The 17,337-nt window shown below is 37.1% G+C and overlaps 1 protein-coding gene across 2 annotated transcripts in view; it reads left to right on the forward strand.

The window, feature by feature from the left end:
- KCNQ5 (potassium voltage-gated channel subfamily Q member 5) overlaps positions 1–17,337 on the forward strand; it is a 294,208-nt gene that overhangs the window by 272,487 nt on the left and 4,384 nt on the right. For both annotated transcript variants that reach the window (XM_071548602.1, XM_071548603.1), the window contains 3 exons: positions 8,201–8,309; positions 16,112–16,243; positions 17,010–17,136. In XM_071548602.1, the coding sequence (XP_071404703.1) occupies positions 8,201–8,309; positions 16,112–16,243; positions 17,010–17,136 (368 nt within the window). The remainder of the gene's footprint in view (positions 1–8,200; positions 8,310–16,111; positions 16,244–17,009; positions 17,137–17,337) is intronic.

Here is a 17,337-nt window from a genome sequence, read left to right on the forward strand (position 1 = left end):
ACCCCATGATAAAGTCCATGTCAGTGATTAAATAGTACAGGTGATCTCATGCCATTGCTCAAGGCACTGTGCCCAAGTCCCACGGTATGTTGTAGATCCATCCACAGAGACTCACCTCACAAAATCTCTTCTTTGTAGGCAATGGTGTTCCTGCCCTGAGGCTGTTTTTTTCCTTCTTACCTTGTTTTCTGAGGAACAGAACTTTCTTTGCTTAAATCATGCTCCAGTATTGTACCACCACAGCTGAATTAATGAACCAATATTATGTTGTGGATGCAGTTTTCCGTGAGGAACAAAAATGCTCTATTTTATTTTTCTACCATCCCATGCTTCTAAGCCTCTGCATGAGTTGTTGTGCCTTTACTGTAACCTAGAGACATTGTGTGGCTTTTTGAATAAAACATCAAAAGTGTTCAGCACTCAAGATATTACAAACATATTTCATTTGATTAATTAAAAAGAGTTCTCTAGGGAAATATTTGATTTCTTGCACCATCCCTGAACACTATACACTCAGACGACCTCTAGCCTTTCATTCCCTACAGAACATTTGCACAAAATCCTCAGGGTAGAGTATATCATAAAAGTCATGGAAAGAATGCAATTGTACATTTCAACCCTCATGTCCTCAGTTACTGCCATGTAATTTATGTATTGCAAAAATGACAAGTTTTCCTTTCAGTAGTAGGAACATCTTGACCTTGTATAGAGTTCACTTGATATAGCAAAAGTCCTTCGTTTGAGTGCTTCTGCATCTTAGTTAGCTAAAATTTGCTAATTCTAAATGAAGAAGCATAATGCCAAAATAAAGCTTGAATGAAATTTTATTAGCAATATATCAATTTGTGCTAGACAAGAGGTTTATTTTCTTGGGACTGCTTGACTGGATGATAGAGCTCTCATTTATTACTGTTGTCTCTGTAATTAACTATGAAGATCTGGAATTCTGACCTAAGCTCCGAGTCATTTTTTCATTTTGTGTAAATAAGTACAGGCCATTGGTTTTGAGGCATTATTTTAGTTTAATCCAACCAAAGTTCTGGCCATATGAGTCCACAATCTAATCACTTTATTTATGATACCTCTTGAGGAACTTCCTGTGCACCGATATTCACTGGACTGAGCACTTACTCAGTGGTCACAGGTGAATGATTATTAAGTTCAGCTCCGTGAAGGACAGCAGCAGACCACCTGACCAGAAGTATGATTTGCATGGATTTTGGATAATCTCATCTGCAGTGAAGACTATTGAGATAAGTAATTTTGAGAGGATGCTCATACAACTTTCCATGTGTAACCCACTTGCACCAATCTGAAACATTTGAGGAATGTTTTCATTTTTAAGAAGCATTACTGGGGAAATTCGTCATGGCTTTTTAAAATACAGGACCCTCCTGTAGATACTTGAATCTAAAGCTGTCATTCTCTTCTCTGCCTTTGCCCCCATCTACAACATCCCTCAATTTGAGGACCTGGAAATCTCCCAGGGCACAGGACCTGTGAGGACCTTTCAGAATATCAGATATATATCAACTGGTGTGTGCTACAAGGTCTTGCAGGGACACAGTCAGTTAGGTCTGACATTTAGCTCATTAGTCCATAGTTCCAGATATTATCTTAAGTATTTGCAATTTATTTTACAGTTTTAATTCCTTGTATGTGTTGTCCATAAAATAACAGAGATGTGTATTTAAAAATATACTAAAATCATACATTTAGAGTCAGCGAACATTTTGCTTTCTTACTCTTCTCACATGGCCATCTAAACTTGCTGGCTAATTGGCCACTATTTATATATAAAGATCAGCCTTTTTAACTGCACAATTATTGTGCATATAATGAATTGTTTTTATAAATTCCCCAGGCTCTCCATATCATCATTCAAAATTAAAAGGATTCCTTTTTAATTAGGTAATGGGAGCTGTTCCATTAAATATTGCCAGTGCATAAATTTTTGAGAAGTTAAATAATAACTAAAGATAATTGAGAGTTAGAAGGGAATGATAGAATTTCAGAAATTTTGAACTTGCCTGCATTATATGATAACTGATATAAATTATGTTTCTTACCTTAAAAATTGCACTTACAAAGAAAGGAGACAATACAATTATACCCAGAATATGTAAAAAAATTCCCACCAGTCCTATCTTCCATTTTGGCAAAATCAGAGGTTTTTTCAGAGATGCTTTAACATATGAAATGTTGTAATGGATGTTCTTTATTATATTCTGCATCATATAGCACTGTAGCTACCAAATTCCAGTTTTGATGTCCCTTCTCATCCCCATCTGGAAAGCTTTGTCTGTTTGAGGAGAAGACAAGGAATGGGCTACTGCACTCTCCATCGGTACTGCCTGCAGAGTAGAGGCTCAGGTCAGGCAGAATGGAAAGAGAGCTCCTACAAACTCGTGTTGAAGTGCTCCTCCTTACAGGAAGCACCAGTTTCCTTTCTTTCCTGAGAAACTGCTTTCCAGCATGGAAATGGCAACCATTTAATAAAAGATCCCTGCAAACAAATTTTTCAAATGTTGTCATCCTTATTCCCTCTTTCTTAATTTTTCCACTTGGACTCTGTTTTATACTGCTAGGGATTTTGGTGTCGTTGTCTAGACAAATATTAAGCATCTAACATGAAGAGCACGTCACAGAAGTACTTGTCCTGCCTCCTTCCTTCTTTCATCATTAGAAGAAACGCATTCCTTTGGTTGTCTTTGTTTTGTTGTGGTTTTGTTGGTTTTGGTTTTTTTCCCAGAGATCAAGGAAATAAATACATAATTCACTCCCTTGAGCCCCCTTTTTCTGGCCTCTTCTCTGGAAAGCATGTAAACATAGGCTGCTGCCTTTCCCAGTTTGGGGGAGCTTTGGGCGTTCTTATTAAGTATATGATTAAGTGCCATTGCAATCAGTGTTGTTTTTTTCAATTGCCTTTTCCTATGGGACTTAGCAAGCAATCACAGTATAACAAATTAGGTAACCATGTACTGAAAGAGAGTTGGCTTGTAAGGGTTTTAAAGCAAAGGCAAATTGAAAAGTAAATCAGTTTTAGGGGTAGTGAAGGGATTTTGTATTCATGGTTCAACAAACAGGAAAATAATGAGAGTTTGTGAAGAGGTGAGAGGTTTCATGAAACATATTTAAACAAAGGCACTAGGCTGAGACACGTTTCATTTTGATAAAGGGAAATTGCATGAATCATATGAACATAAACCAAGATGTTTGTACTTAGAATAATTTTTGAGGGGGGAAAAGTGCAATTTTGTGAAATATGCTATACATGGTAACATCTGTAGTAATACAATATAATACGTACAGGAGACCTCCATTTCTTAGAGAACATAGGCTAAATTCCTAACTCATCACTGTAAATGCTCAGGGTGAAGAAAGGTACTTTAACAGCAGGGTTAAGTTTAGTGCCTTAGAGACATGTTAGGCATTACATAGAGCAGCACTGCAGAGGGGGCTGTAAAGGGGGCTTGCAAAGGGGGCTGAAAGAGCAGAATTATGAGAGTATTAAGCTGCCAGCATTGTTTCTTGAGCAAGAGGGGTCATCTGAGTTGAGTAGGTCAGTAAAGCACTTTGTCTAATGCTAAAGCAGCTGCCAGGGCACTCCTGCAGCAGACCTATGCATCGGCACTTCCCATTGGGACAATCTGTTCTCCAAAAGCTTTGAATTATGTCTAACTTTACTTGTCCAGAAGTTAGATGCACTCAACTATCCACTCATTTTCTTTTTGTCTACTCATGCAGACAATGAGTGTTGAGGCTGCCACACTGGGGTGCCTTGCACTGCTGCCCTGGGCAGCCAGGGCAGTTCTGCATTCAGATGAGGCTGCTGAACAGGGTGGAGAATAGGCTGGGAAGTTGCATTATTAATTGCTTGGACATCAATTCCCAAGTCAAACTCTGGATTTTGTGTGATGGTTAAGACTATGGCTGGATTTAACTCAAAACCCGTGAAAATTAGACCACCATCCATTTTTCACCAAGTCTTGCATTACTGAAAATCAGACTTTTATTCTGAATCAGTGTGTTTCTAACCAAGTCAATACAATACTGTGCTGTAACATGAATAAATGGGAGTCATATGCAGGCTGTCAAGTTCAGGCACCTATTTAGGTTTTGCCATATTTAGAATGTGGATTCTCAGCCTCAGCAGAATTATTTAGATCATCTACATGAAGGACCCTAACTAAGTCCTACACAGAGTAAGACCTAAGTGCTTTTGAAGGCTTCCAAACAAGTCAAAAAATCCACACTGGGATCACCATACTGGTCACTATGTCAGAGCACTTCCATAGAACAATGCGTGGTGTCGGCACACACACTTACTAATGCTGGATTGCTGTTACTGGCTGTTCCCAGATAACAAAGAGTACAAAATCTTTTTGATTCTGTTAAACAGGCAGATAATTACTTGAACGTTACTGACAGTGAAAGGAAGGAGCTATGAGAGTGATCAGAGCAGTGTCACAGTTTTCCCAATGCCAAAGCATTTTATTAAACAACAGAAAACACTTCTAAGAAAGGACATATGATGTTTACAGAAGTAATAAACTAAGCCCTGTGCGTAACTTTTGCACAGAACCACATGAAATGCAGCTACAAACTTCTCTATTTTTTTTTTCAAAACAGTGTAATTTCTTTGCCCACTCATTTGGTGTGACCATAAATGACTAGAGTTTGCATGAAGAATGAATAAATACTGTGACAAACAGGGAAATCAAGACCTTGTGCATATCCCATCTATTTCTTGGTAATTGCTGCTTTGCTATGTGAGTAAATCAAAGACTGCTCCCTCAGGAAGAAAGAAGATGAAATTGAAAAGCAGCAAAGACCAGAATGTAGCCAAAAATAAATAATGTCAAAGATTGTAAGACAATGGTGGATGCCTCATCAGTTGTGAAATGAACACTTACTTTGTTTAGGATCAAAACACATCCTGAATTGTAAATATGCTGGTATTGGAAAAGGGGAATTGTTTCTGGCTTGTCAAAGAGGCTGACAGCCCTTCTTAGAGAGACTTTCAGGGATTTGCCTAAGTGTTCATTGAGAGACACTTTGGCCATCATTGAGACCATATTCATGAGCAATAGACTTGAAAGCCATGCTTAGCTAGTGGTAGAGGTTCCTAGAGAGAAAGACAGACCAGGGCTAACCCTTGGAAGGCCTGGAAGCACATCCAGGCTCATGTAGAGCAGCTGCTGCCTGAAGTTCCTTGTGGAACCCACTTGGACCATGCACAGCCAACCCAGTGGAGAGCAGGAGACATGGACAAGGGGTATGGGGAAGGATAAAGAAGTAGATGTGTGCAGGGCTAGACATCAGCTGTACTGGGGGCTCTACCTGCCCTGTTAATGTTTGGGGAGGGCTCTGTCTGGGAACAGACAGCAGTTTGGAGGATGTAGCTTAGCCCCAACTGAGAACTGGCAGGGATTTGAACAGCTGGAGTTGCTAAAGCAGCCAAACTGACCCAAAATCAACCCTGACCTCTAGGATGAACTTGAGAGGGACAGAAGGGATACAAGTAGATCTCACCTCGTAACTATGTGGTACACAACATGAGCTTCCACTGGAAAAATTCATCAGAATGTGAACTTTGATTTCAGGGGTGTTTTAAGCTGGAAATTTTTCTCCAAATTGCTGCTATGCATTTCCCAAACTTTTTCCTAGGTCTGCTCAGTGTTCTAAAGAGACATGAATGGTTCCCATACAAATCAAACGAGGTTTATAGCTTTTCACAAGCTTTATTGACATGTGGTATTGAGTGCCTGCCATAATGAAGGAAATTCATATCAGTGAAATATTAAAAAGAAAAAGGTGATTTATTAGGAGCAGCATCACTTCTTAAAGCTGGCTTAGATTTATAAGAATTTTCCATCATCTGTCTAAAAATTTTGCTGAATTTTGCTGATTTTTGTATCCACAAGGGAGCAATATGGATCACTATAATTGCACCACACTTCTCAAAACTGTTGTGCAGATATACTTGTTAAGGGAGCCATATTATTAATGACACTGTACTTGGCAAAGGACCCAGAAACCGTATCAGTGAGACAACCATTCAGAAACATGTTTATTTTAAACTGCCAAGTTGGAGTCTCATGTTTCACTGGGTTTACATGGTTATAGCTCTTGTGTTCTTAGCAGAATTTTTCCTAACTGATACTGGCATAACAGAATAGATTGAAACCTTAGAGAGTCACTGGAAATACCAGTAGCATAAAAAGGTCTGATTTTAATATGGCACTTATAAATGAGCTGGGAGATTTCTGCACTGGGAGAAGTAACTGGAGAGGCTGATGAGATGTGGCTCCTGGAAAGTTAGTGTCGTGGATTACTTAGCACATTCTCAGAGAGGAGTTTAGGTAGTGTATATACCTATCAAACTAATTACATAGTTTATTTTAGCTAGTCACATTTCTGGGCAGGGAACTAAATGTCATTGAGCCAGGATAAATAGAGAGACATATATTACATCAATAAGATAAGCCGAGTCAGGAGCATAGCTCAGGAAAGAGCGCAAGAAAAAAGCACTCCTGGCATCATAGTAGGAATGACTTCCAGGAATAGCATGGAAGGGGAGATTTCAAAATTTTGTATGAAAATACTTTACTTTTATACTTCTACAGTTTAAAAATTATTTTTTATGGTTGCATTTGATTTTTTTCATGTGGACTTAAATATATTATTAACTTGACTACAAGCCATCTTTATTAAATTGATTATCTGGCAATGATAAAATCACCTGTTCTTGAAAACTATAGATGTTCCTTATAAATGTACCAGTTCCCAAGAGTAACAAACTAGACAGAGTCATAAAAAAAAAATTAGTGTGCCTGAACATTAAATCTGTGAAAAAAACAATGCAGAAATACCCGTTCCTGAAAATGCTGTCCAATGCTGTTTATGCCAAGATAGCATTTCCATTAGATTTAGAAGGTACCATGAAATCTTCAGGCACTTCTGACTGATAAATAATATTTTTCTTCTTTAGTTTGCAGTCTACCCTGAAAAAGAGACTTGAGAAAATGTCCTGTAATCATTTGTGTCTGACTGTTTTTCAACTCTGCCTATGATAGAAGCCCCTAAAGTGGTTTACTTGAAGTGATTAAACCTGTGTTTTAAATAACAGCATGAATGTAGGTAGGGACATAGAACTGGGAGGAAACCTTTTTTTCTCTGTTTCATGTCACTCTTTCATTTTATATTCTCTTCGTCATGAAGCAGAGATACTTACAAGATAAAACACTGGCCTTGAGTGAAATTTTTCACCTGGGCACTTGGACTTTATGCAGTCAAAGAAAGATGACGTGGGAGGAAAAAACATCTACCCTCAAGAATTTTCTTTTACTTCACATACCTTTGAAACATAAATGATGTAGGGCATCTGTGACCCTGCCCTTCTTGCTCCAATTGCATTCCAGCACATTTTAAGTTTTTAAACCTCTTGGTCATGCATCAGTACCTGATTTATTTGTGTATTCAGGTACATGGGCACTTCTGAGATTCCATTCTCAAAAGATATCTCTGCAGAGGCAGTATTAGGAAATGCTAAGGGGTCATTTTTTTTTTCCCAGATAAATAAATATAGTAACTTGACTTAAGCTCCTATGGCAAAGGACGGCTGCGATATCTACACGGCTCTGAGGTTTAAGGTGGCAATTAATTTGTGATAGATGTCATTCTCTGTTCATTTTTGGTTAAAAGGTGCTTTGTTTATTTTCACTTGTAATGAAATGCTGGATCATTCCACCGCATCCTTATTAAATTAAATGGATCTTCTCCTTTGTCCTCAAGGTCAGGTTGATCCTTAGTGGTAAAACTGTAACAACAGTATAACTTCAGCATCTTTTGATTATGCCATTACATCTCTTAGCTCACCACTTTTTCATAAGACAGAGACTGTAATAAAAAAACATGGAACATCAGGAATAGATGTACTGGTACTCAACTATTATTTGTTTAAAAAATAACAGGCATTCTTCCTTTCTAATTTCACTATTTACAGTGGGACTACCCAGGTGTTTATAACACAAGCACAGACACACACAAGTGCATCATATAGTTTGTAAACTGAAGAAGCTCTGTCATACTTGATTTGTAGTCTTTATTTTTCTGAAACCACTGTGCAAGCTGTTAGAAAACACTAAGGAAGAGACTTTTAAATGCCTCTTGTTTAGTCTACTCTTGCATTTTGCAGCTGACACGAGTCTTGGAACAGATGATGTTTATGATGACAAAGGGTGCCAGTGTGACGTGTCGGTAGAAGATCTCACACCTGCTCTTAAAACTGTCATCAGAGCAATCAGGTGAGTAAAAAGTACTGAATGAATAAATACTTGAGATTTCTTTAGTTATGATACTAATAAATTGCATGTCAATTCATAAAATGATAGTTAAACTTATTACATGACTATATTCATTACATAGTGAATGCTAATATATTATGCTTCCTTTTTATCAGGATTTTAGTTAAATTGAAATATTTTACAGGTTCTCTTATCAGTTTTTCAATATCTGAAAATAAGATATGATTTTACACAGAAAAGAAAGAGAGCAATGGATATAATTTCCATTCTATTTCCTGTAATCCAAAATACAGTTTGATGTAATTTTATTGAATATGTATCACCTTGCCTGGAAAAGTTATTTCATTTAAAAGTGCAGAGTTTTATTGCATTTGCATATTCCTGAAACTGTCATAAGACTTTTATTGCAAATTTCTTCAGATGACAGCAGAACAATTACATTCATTCAGTTGTGCAAAGCCTTGCCTACCATTATCCACTGAACAAAATGTAACCCAAATAATTTATAACTGATAGTCTCCTTCTTTTCCAAGAAAGCAGCAAACTGCATTGGAACTTATAAAATTACCTGTATTGAAAGTTTAAACTTAGCATTCACACCCTTGAGACTGCCAAATCTCTTCATCTTCCAGAATATTTTGAAGTGCAAATTGTGACAGGTCAAATCACCACCATATAATGTACATCAACAAGCAAGCAAGCAGAGCTCAAGCATTCCCCATCTGCGGGCACAAAACCTGAGGTTACTGCTGGGGGTCACCCCACTGGCTCTGCATCACAGCTATGTCAGTATTCAGCACCTTTCTTGTAGGCAGGCAGACAGTCAGGGAGCAGCCAAAAGGAATTTCTGCAGAAACCTATAGAAAGATGGTGTTTTCCTGAAGGGCAACTCTTCCCTGGGAGAAAAAAACTCTAGCTTTTTCTCAGTTAATTTTGTACAGTGATAACCTATGGGCTACTTCTATTTCCTTCCCCTTCCTCCTCTGATTAAAATGAAGACAGATATTGAGTAAGGCTGTTTCTACTAGTACAGAGAGCTTGACAGATCAATTGCAGATATCTTTTCCAAGCATCTTTCCAATTTTCCTGGAAATGACCTCACAGGACGTGTCAGATACCAGGCCTGTGTCCACAGCCACTGCAACTGACAACTCAAATGTCACTGATGAGAACCATTTCTTGCCAAAAATGCTTCAGCAGGTGACAGAAAACCTTTTACACAGTGGACACCCACCTACAAGGCAAGCCTATTCCCTCAAATGGAAAATGCTCAAATTAAGAACAATCACCATAGTCCATTCACTTTAGTGCCAAAGATCTTTGTCTGTGATGCCGCTTTTAAAACAGACCAATTGACTCTTGGCTCCAGGTGCACCCTGACATTTGTACTGGCAAGCAATACCAGTGATCATCTCATTCCTAATACTGTCCAAATTCCTTGAGATCAACTTGAGGTTTTAATACTTAATCCATGGAGCTTGTTTTCTAAGGTGCCACTGGATTTTTCAATGCATCATCTGCATTTTTGCTTGGTTTTCTTGGTCATTATCAGCTCAAATGGAAAGTAACCAAACATGAAGGACATAGCTGGCAAATTTTCTCCACTGTGCCATCAAAATAAATGTTCTAATAAGAAGAGCAAAGATGCAACAGTGTGATTGTTTCATTCATGCACTATTTAACTAATGAGAATTAAATTTTTAGATTATCTCTGACTTTTTCTCTGAATGGTTGGCTTACCAGAAAAACAACTCATTTCACCACTGAGGTTGAGAATAAAAGTCTTCACTTGCCATCTATCAGCCATGAATCTCTCCCATCTTCCTGCAAATGTTAGTGTTTCACTAGATTACAAGCAGCACATGCACCTTGCTTCAGAAACATATCATTAATTGACATCTGTAAGCACTAATATGCCATGATCTTCAGACTTCTGTTAAATGCTGCACTTTAATCTCTCAAAATCAAGAGGCTGATAATTCATCAGGCAGCTGATACACCTCTTTCTGATTATTCAGAGTGTCTGTTACCTGACTACACTGAGATCTATGCAAACATCTGAAGAAGGATCTGAGACTCTATATAGTAACTGTAGAATTTCAAGATGATAACATCTGCCTATATGGAAACTTTGTGCCTCATTTTGAAGTGTGTTTTTAGAAACGGCTTTGAATTGCAAAGGCAATGGGAGAGGGTGAATGCTGTTTTTCACTTCATGCGGCTATACAGAAGCAGGTGAGGACAAGAAGACACTTGCATAGCTTCATGAAACATTATAAACACAGACAGTTAAATCCATTCTTGATATATTAACTTGAAAAATTGCAATAAAGGAGAATAATTATTTTTTTCCTGCTTAGACCTAATTGTTTTACAATTACACAAATGGCCCTTTTATTTTGGGGAGGAAATTAAATTAGCAAAATTAATTCATGCCTGTGGATTTACAGAGGTAGGTCCTCTCTCAGTTTTGGAATCAAATCATTTGAGGTTGGGCTTTTTCCTGTGAAAGCAGCCTAAAATATTCTGGTTACTCTCAGGTTGAACAAAAGACAAAATCTGGTTTATGTATAGTCTTTCATTTTGGTAATTTCAAAATGTACTGCTTCAGTTTTGACCTTGTTTACTTACATTTTTCCAGGACTACTTTATGGTTCAAAGCAAATTTTTTATTTTAAACAAACAACCCCCCAAACTTTCATTTTGATATGGTCAAAAGAAACTAGGGAGAAAATAATTCTTTCTTGAAAAAGTTCCTAACATTTTGGTCCTTTCCAAAAAAGATTGGACTCCTCCATCCCCCCTTACTATGAGCTCTCTTTCAGGCAAGATCAACTGAGGGATTAAGGAAAGTAAGCAAAAGCTTCTCAATGCATTTAGGTAAATAGGAAACAGATGTGTAGTGTGGTGAAAGACACTGTGCTCCACAGCATGCCTTGGTCCAGGGCAGGATGAATCCTAGTCCTCCGCAGCCTCTGGCTGGCATCAGAGCAGTGCACAAAGCAGTTCTTGCTAGCAGTACACTGAGCCTTTGTGTCAGCAAGTTTTGTAGCACTACTCAACTGTCACCAGTCTTGTCAGGAACAAAAAGTCACTAATATCCTGCTGAGTTCCTGGAGCTTAACAAAAACCACTGCATTTTCCTTCTCTGTTAGTTCAGAATGATGAATGTGTATAAAAGAAACTAAAAGGAAGATGAGGATACCTTGTTTCCATATATTGTGATATTTCTGATCATTTTCCATAGCAAGAAACACTGTTCTATAATGCTCTCCACAATGGAAATAATGGAATTACTTTACTATTTATGAATTATAAAGTAAGATTTGAGAAGTGTAAGTAAATATGCAATAGAAAATAACTGCAATGGCAGGAAGATGAACGTACTGACTTAATAGGTCTTTTCTCTCTTTAGTGATTGCAAAGATATGTTTTCATTTGTTGTTAATAAAAAAAATAATAAATGTAGCTAAACATAATGAAACTTGAGAATTCTTGAGCTGATAAGCTGTATAGTTGAATAGTCATACATATTTAATAGGCAAAGATGGAAAACATAATTTACCATCTATGTTCAGTCTTTGCAATGTTTCTCTAGCACCTATAAAATCTATTTTTAGCACCACTATGAATTAGTTTGATGTGATGCTTCAGAATTCCCTTTTTCTTTTAAATCCAAACACATTGTATGTTTTCTGCCCAGATGCTCTTCAGAGCCTAGAAAAGGCTCTTAGATGTGTATTTGTCTAGGACAGCACTGTGCTTGGGAGAAAACAGTATCTCTGCTCCTAGGGAATGGATTAGTTCAAGTCAAGACCTGAGAGAGGAGGCAATTTTGACTCATTCACCCCATATGTAGTAGAACTGTCTCTCAAGCACCTTTGTTGGCATCTCTGTGTTGGATCCTGATCTCTTCTGCACATTGTAGTTTAACCAGGACAAAAGGTTGCTTGGAAAGGTAAGGTTAGATAGAGGAACCAGCACAGCTATATCTCTTTGCATCTGCTTTCCTGATGTAGTAGGTGAGCAAACAACCTGTGGTCACTTCATCTGTTTATGGGTATAACAACCTTCCTGTCTTTTAATATTCAAGGAAGTAAGCATGTATGATTCTACCTGAATCTCAGTAGAATGAAACTCTGTTTCTTCCTGAGATAGTGACAAGACTGACAAGACAGGTTTAAAAATAATAACATAAATATGACAAGGCTGCACAGAGGATTAGGGATGTTCTAACCTGGTGCCAGTCTCAGCAAAGTCCATTAAATGACAAACAGAAGAGCTTTTAATAATGGAAGGATCAACAACAATGAAAACTAAAATGCAGTTAATGCCAGGGAATATTTGCTATCTGTGTGTACAGAAAACAGTGTAATTTTAAAGCAGTGCTGATCCTGCATTTAAGAACGGATAAATTAAATAGGTGCTGCTTTTGGCTGCTAGGGTTCAATAAGACAAAAGTTGGTATTGGACCTCTAACTTTGTACAGACTATCAATGTATGTGATAAAATTAGTGGGACCTGTGGTTTACACATTAATTCTAGAAAAAGCACTTTTACATATTGGCCTGCTTCAACACAAGACTTTTTTCTAGTCTCCTCTGGATGCATCATTGAAATAAGCTACTTTTTTTAGCTAATTCTTACCAGAAAACTGTCATACTCGTGGCTTTGGTGGGTTTACAAAGGTGTATCATCTACCTCATTAGATTTGAGTTACAAAATACCACCTCACTACGTGTCATACAGTGACTTAAACATATAAGCAATGTTTTAAAAAGTCATGGGGACTACACGGTTTTGTTGTTAGGGATTGATTCTTTCTTTCAGTCCTTGGTGCCAGATCCATACCCGCAGTTCAGTGCAGCGAGTGGCGACTGGGATCCGTCTATGATGAGTCTTTTTCGCCCTCTGATGGTATAGCTGGAAATTACAATCCGGGCTCGTTTGCCGTGTCCCTCCTATCCGAGTTAAGGGCTGTTGCTCCAAATAATTAGAGTATGAATAACTTTGTTCTCATTTTCCTCTCTTTGTAGGGATAGGTTTCCTGCCTGTTCCCGTAAAATTCGTTTTTGTCCCACAGGAAAATACATTTTATGTAGTTGTAGTAATCTATCAGGATGGGTGTTCAAGCACATAAAAACATACAATCATAGAATCATAGAATGGTTTGGATTGGTTGGAAGAGATCTTAAGGATCATCTATTTCCAACGCCCCTGCCAAGGGCAGGGATGTCTCCTGCTAGACCACGTTCCTCAAAGCCCCATCCAACCTGGCCTTGAACACTCTCAAGGATGGGGCATCCACAGCTTCTGTGGGCAACCTGTTCCAGTGCCTCACCAGACCTACAGTAAAGATTACAATTACAGTCAATCACATAGTTATTTCAATATATAGGAAGCATATTGAGTTTTTAAAACTAACAGTAAATAACTATGGAAATTCGACCAAATTTAATAACTGCAAAGCAGTTGCTAGGCTCCATCACAGAGAGAATTCAGGTTTTCTTTTTCTTAATTAACTTGCAGACTTTTAAAATACCAATCTTTTATAACACTTCAGGGGCTTTTCGCACAGTTTATGTAAAGTTTTATATATTTGAAGAAAAAGAACTAAGCAATATGGGCTTGTTCCAAACCCCGCTGAATTTAATTAAGATGGAATCACATGAGCTAATACCTAAACCAGAAATAGTATAGTCACGCTTCACTGATATAGCCATGATCCTTTCAATTCTGTGTTTGACTTCTGAACACTATGAACAAACTACCTTGATAAGCAAAAAAAAAAAAAAGTGTCATAAAGCTGCAAAGCAGTAATGAAGACTTTTGTGCATGCTGATTAAGAAACTTCCATGGCTGTTAATAAAAATTAGTCTTCTGTCTCTTCTCTTGTAAAATCACCCAGTTGTGGTAAATTCAGTTGTCTTCAATTATGCCATTAATCCTCTGGCTCTACTTTTTTAATAGTTTCATAGTTTTACTTTATCAAGAGCATGAGGTAAAAAATTGTGACCAAAAACATAATAATAACAACAAAATTATTATACCATCTTGTATGTCAGCTACCTCATTAATTATTTATAACTTGAATAAATAACTAAATTCCAGAAGATTGGGTTGCCAGGGTCTTATAAGCCAAACATCTTGGCATCATTTGACAGCTAAAAGAAAATGAAATCTGCATACCAGATTCATCCCAGCTTCAGAGCCCTTCGGATTACAGAAGATGCCAAAGGCCATTGGTCTGCACAAACAGCTGGCAATGCACAAGAGGAAGGTGCACCATCTGATATATTTAAAACTGCATGGAGATCAGTTCTGAACTGTCAGGTTGATTAACTACTTCTAATAGGCCTTTTCCATTTTTAATTTCTATAATCAGAATCATGGTTCATGCTCTATACCAGTGACACATAATCTCATTTTTAACTGTAAGTTAACAGAACGGGAAATATCAACAAACTAAGCAATGTAAGAAAAGGCTGATATTATTTGAAAGAATATTTATGTATGATACAAAAATCAGAAGAGGTTCACTCTATACTATCAATCTAACTTTACATACCTATTATCATAGTGTCTGTCCTAACTATATGTTTTCTCTGAATTCCACTAAAACATTACTAATCTATTTTTATCAGAGAGTGAGAGCCATGTTTTGGTTTTATTATAATTCATTGTCTTACAGCTGCTAAATACATATTACAATAAACACAGAAGGAATATGTTGACATGAAATATTGGCATTTGGAATAGGATACCAGTTCACTGCCTCTGCTTTCTCAATTGCAGTAGATAACAAATATCAGCAATTTGGCCCTAATGGGAATTCATAAGCTCTGTAGCATAGATTAGAACAGCTAACACACACCTGATTCCCTGGCTTCTCTCACGGTTCTTGAATGGAACTCTTCTCTCTTCTGCAGTTCTTAGGTAAACCAAGGAAAACTTCAGGTTTTACCAGCTGACCTGGAAAATCATCCCACTGTTACTTGCCTTCTGAATTTTTCATTTCTATTATTTAAAATTTGCAATTTAATATCAGGCTTTTCATTCTAAGAAGAGCTAGTCAGTGGACATCACATGTTCACATATCACATAATACAAAAACTTGTGCAAGTCTTATGTTGAAAAACATATGCCATTCATCAATTTTGGATATTTACTGTTACCTGAAACTTACAGTTCTGCACTAAAATTAATGAAAAAAATCATGAATGCTAATTATGCAGTCATTTCCATAGCTTCCAGAAGACAAAAAGACAAAAACTTCCCTTTAGCCTGCAAAATTTGATCTTAAGTCAGGTAAATAAATTAAAAATAAGTACTTAGGCTTGAATATTAGTTAAAAAATAAAGCTGATGAAAAATCATTCATTAGAGAAATCTTTTGTCTATAAAGAACAGAAGTAGCTTAAGCACAAATTTAATTTACAGATATCCCACTCAAGTTGGTTGAACTAATCCCAGGTTTAAGTCAGGCATGTATTTCAGTACCTTTCATATCAGGCACCTAATGTAAAAAAGCCAAGCAAGTTTACAGTGATGTACTAAACATGCTCCATAGTGCTTAATATACTATTACCTGATCTCTCTTAAACAACAGTTCAAAGGAATAGCTACAGTGCATTTGTACTTGCCTGTTTGTACTTAAAAAACAATTACATAGAAGTTTACTTGCACAAGCTGTTTTGAAAATACCTTCCATTTAAAAATTAGCTATCAAATTCTGCCAGTGAAATATATCGTATTGTTTCACAACTGTTGAAAATTAACCTGTGAAATGCTTTTTTCCCACAGAATTATGAAATTTCATGTTGCAAAGAGAAAGTTTAAGGAAACACTTCGCCCATATGATGTCAAAGATGTCATTGAACAGTATTCAGCAGGTCATCTAGACATGTTATGCAGAATCAAGAGTCTTCAGTCACGGTAAGGAAGGAATCAGTTCCACTCTGCATAAGCATCTAATGTCATTCACTGCCTAATGTATATTGGCAAAGTTTAACATTGCTGTGTTACACAGCATCTCTTTCTGTGAACACAGCTGAGCCAGAAATTGAATTGTGGGCAAAACCAAACAAAAAACATATATCTGAACTGTCCTCAGAAAATGGAAGTCTGAACAATAGAAAAGGTAATCCTTTATCTGTAAAGTCCATTTCTAAACAAGGAATTTATTCAGGAGGTTGCCAAGAGGATGAGGAAGACATTGAAAACTGCCTTTCTCCCATTCAAGACTTTCTCTTTTCACATAAAAGAAATTGGGAACTGCTGGTAATGTAGTATTTATGTATGTTTTGTGTTATAGATTCCCAGCAATAGTAATGAAAGAAAAAAAAACCAAACCAACATTGCATCATATTTATCATTATCAGCATCAGAGCTGAGATTCCTGCTTCAAACTGACAATTACTCCAGGATTGGATGCTGTTGTTAGGATGGGAGGGCTGGAGGTGGCTAAGATGATGGCTAAGTTCTGGACTCTGGTTAGGGCCAATAAAAAAGGAAAGTAGTCTCAAATTCTCAAAAATCACTCCTTTTTGGTTTTTTCCTTAATTAATAAAATTAAGTTTGCCTTCTTATTCTAGTGCTTTTCTGAAGTACTGTGATTTTAATTTTTAATGTATGGATACAGCAAACACTCCCAGTCATCACTGGTTTCAGAAATCACAGCAGCTTTTGATTTCTCTTACAGCGTTGACCAAATTCTTGGCAAAGGACAAATCACAGCAGATAAAAGAAGCAGAGAAAAGAATCCTGCAGAGAACGAGACAACAGATGACCTCAGTATGTTAGGGCGGGTAGTCAAAGTGGAGAAACAGGTAGAGTGATTATCTGTGTTGCTTGGTCTTGTTTTATTGCTCATGGTTATTCTGTATTTCATTGCCAATTTCAAAAGCTGAAGAGGTAAAATATTTTTTCTATTATCTGCTTCATTTATAGGTTGAAATAAAATTTATATGAATTGTATTACCTTAACCTTTTTTCCCCTTTTATCAGCTTGCTTATGAAAAATGTACATG

The sequence above is a fragment of the Pithys albifrons genome, chromosome 2, assembly GCF_047495875.1.
Source record: "Pithys albifrons albifrons isolate INPA30051 chromosome 2, PitAlb_v1, whole genome shotgun sequence".
NCBI lineage: Eukaryota > Metazoa > Chordata > Aves > Passeriformes > Thamnophilidae > Pithys > Pithys albifrons.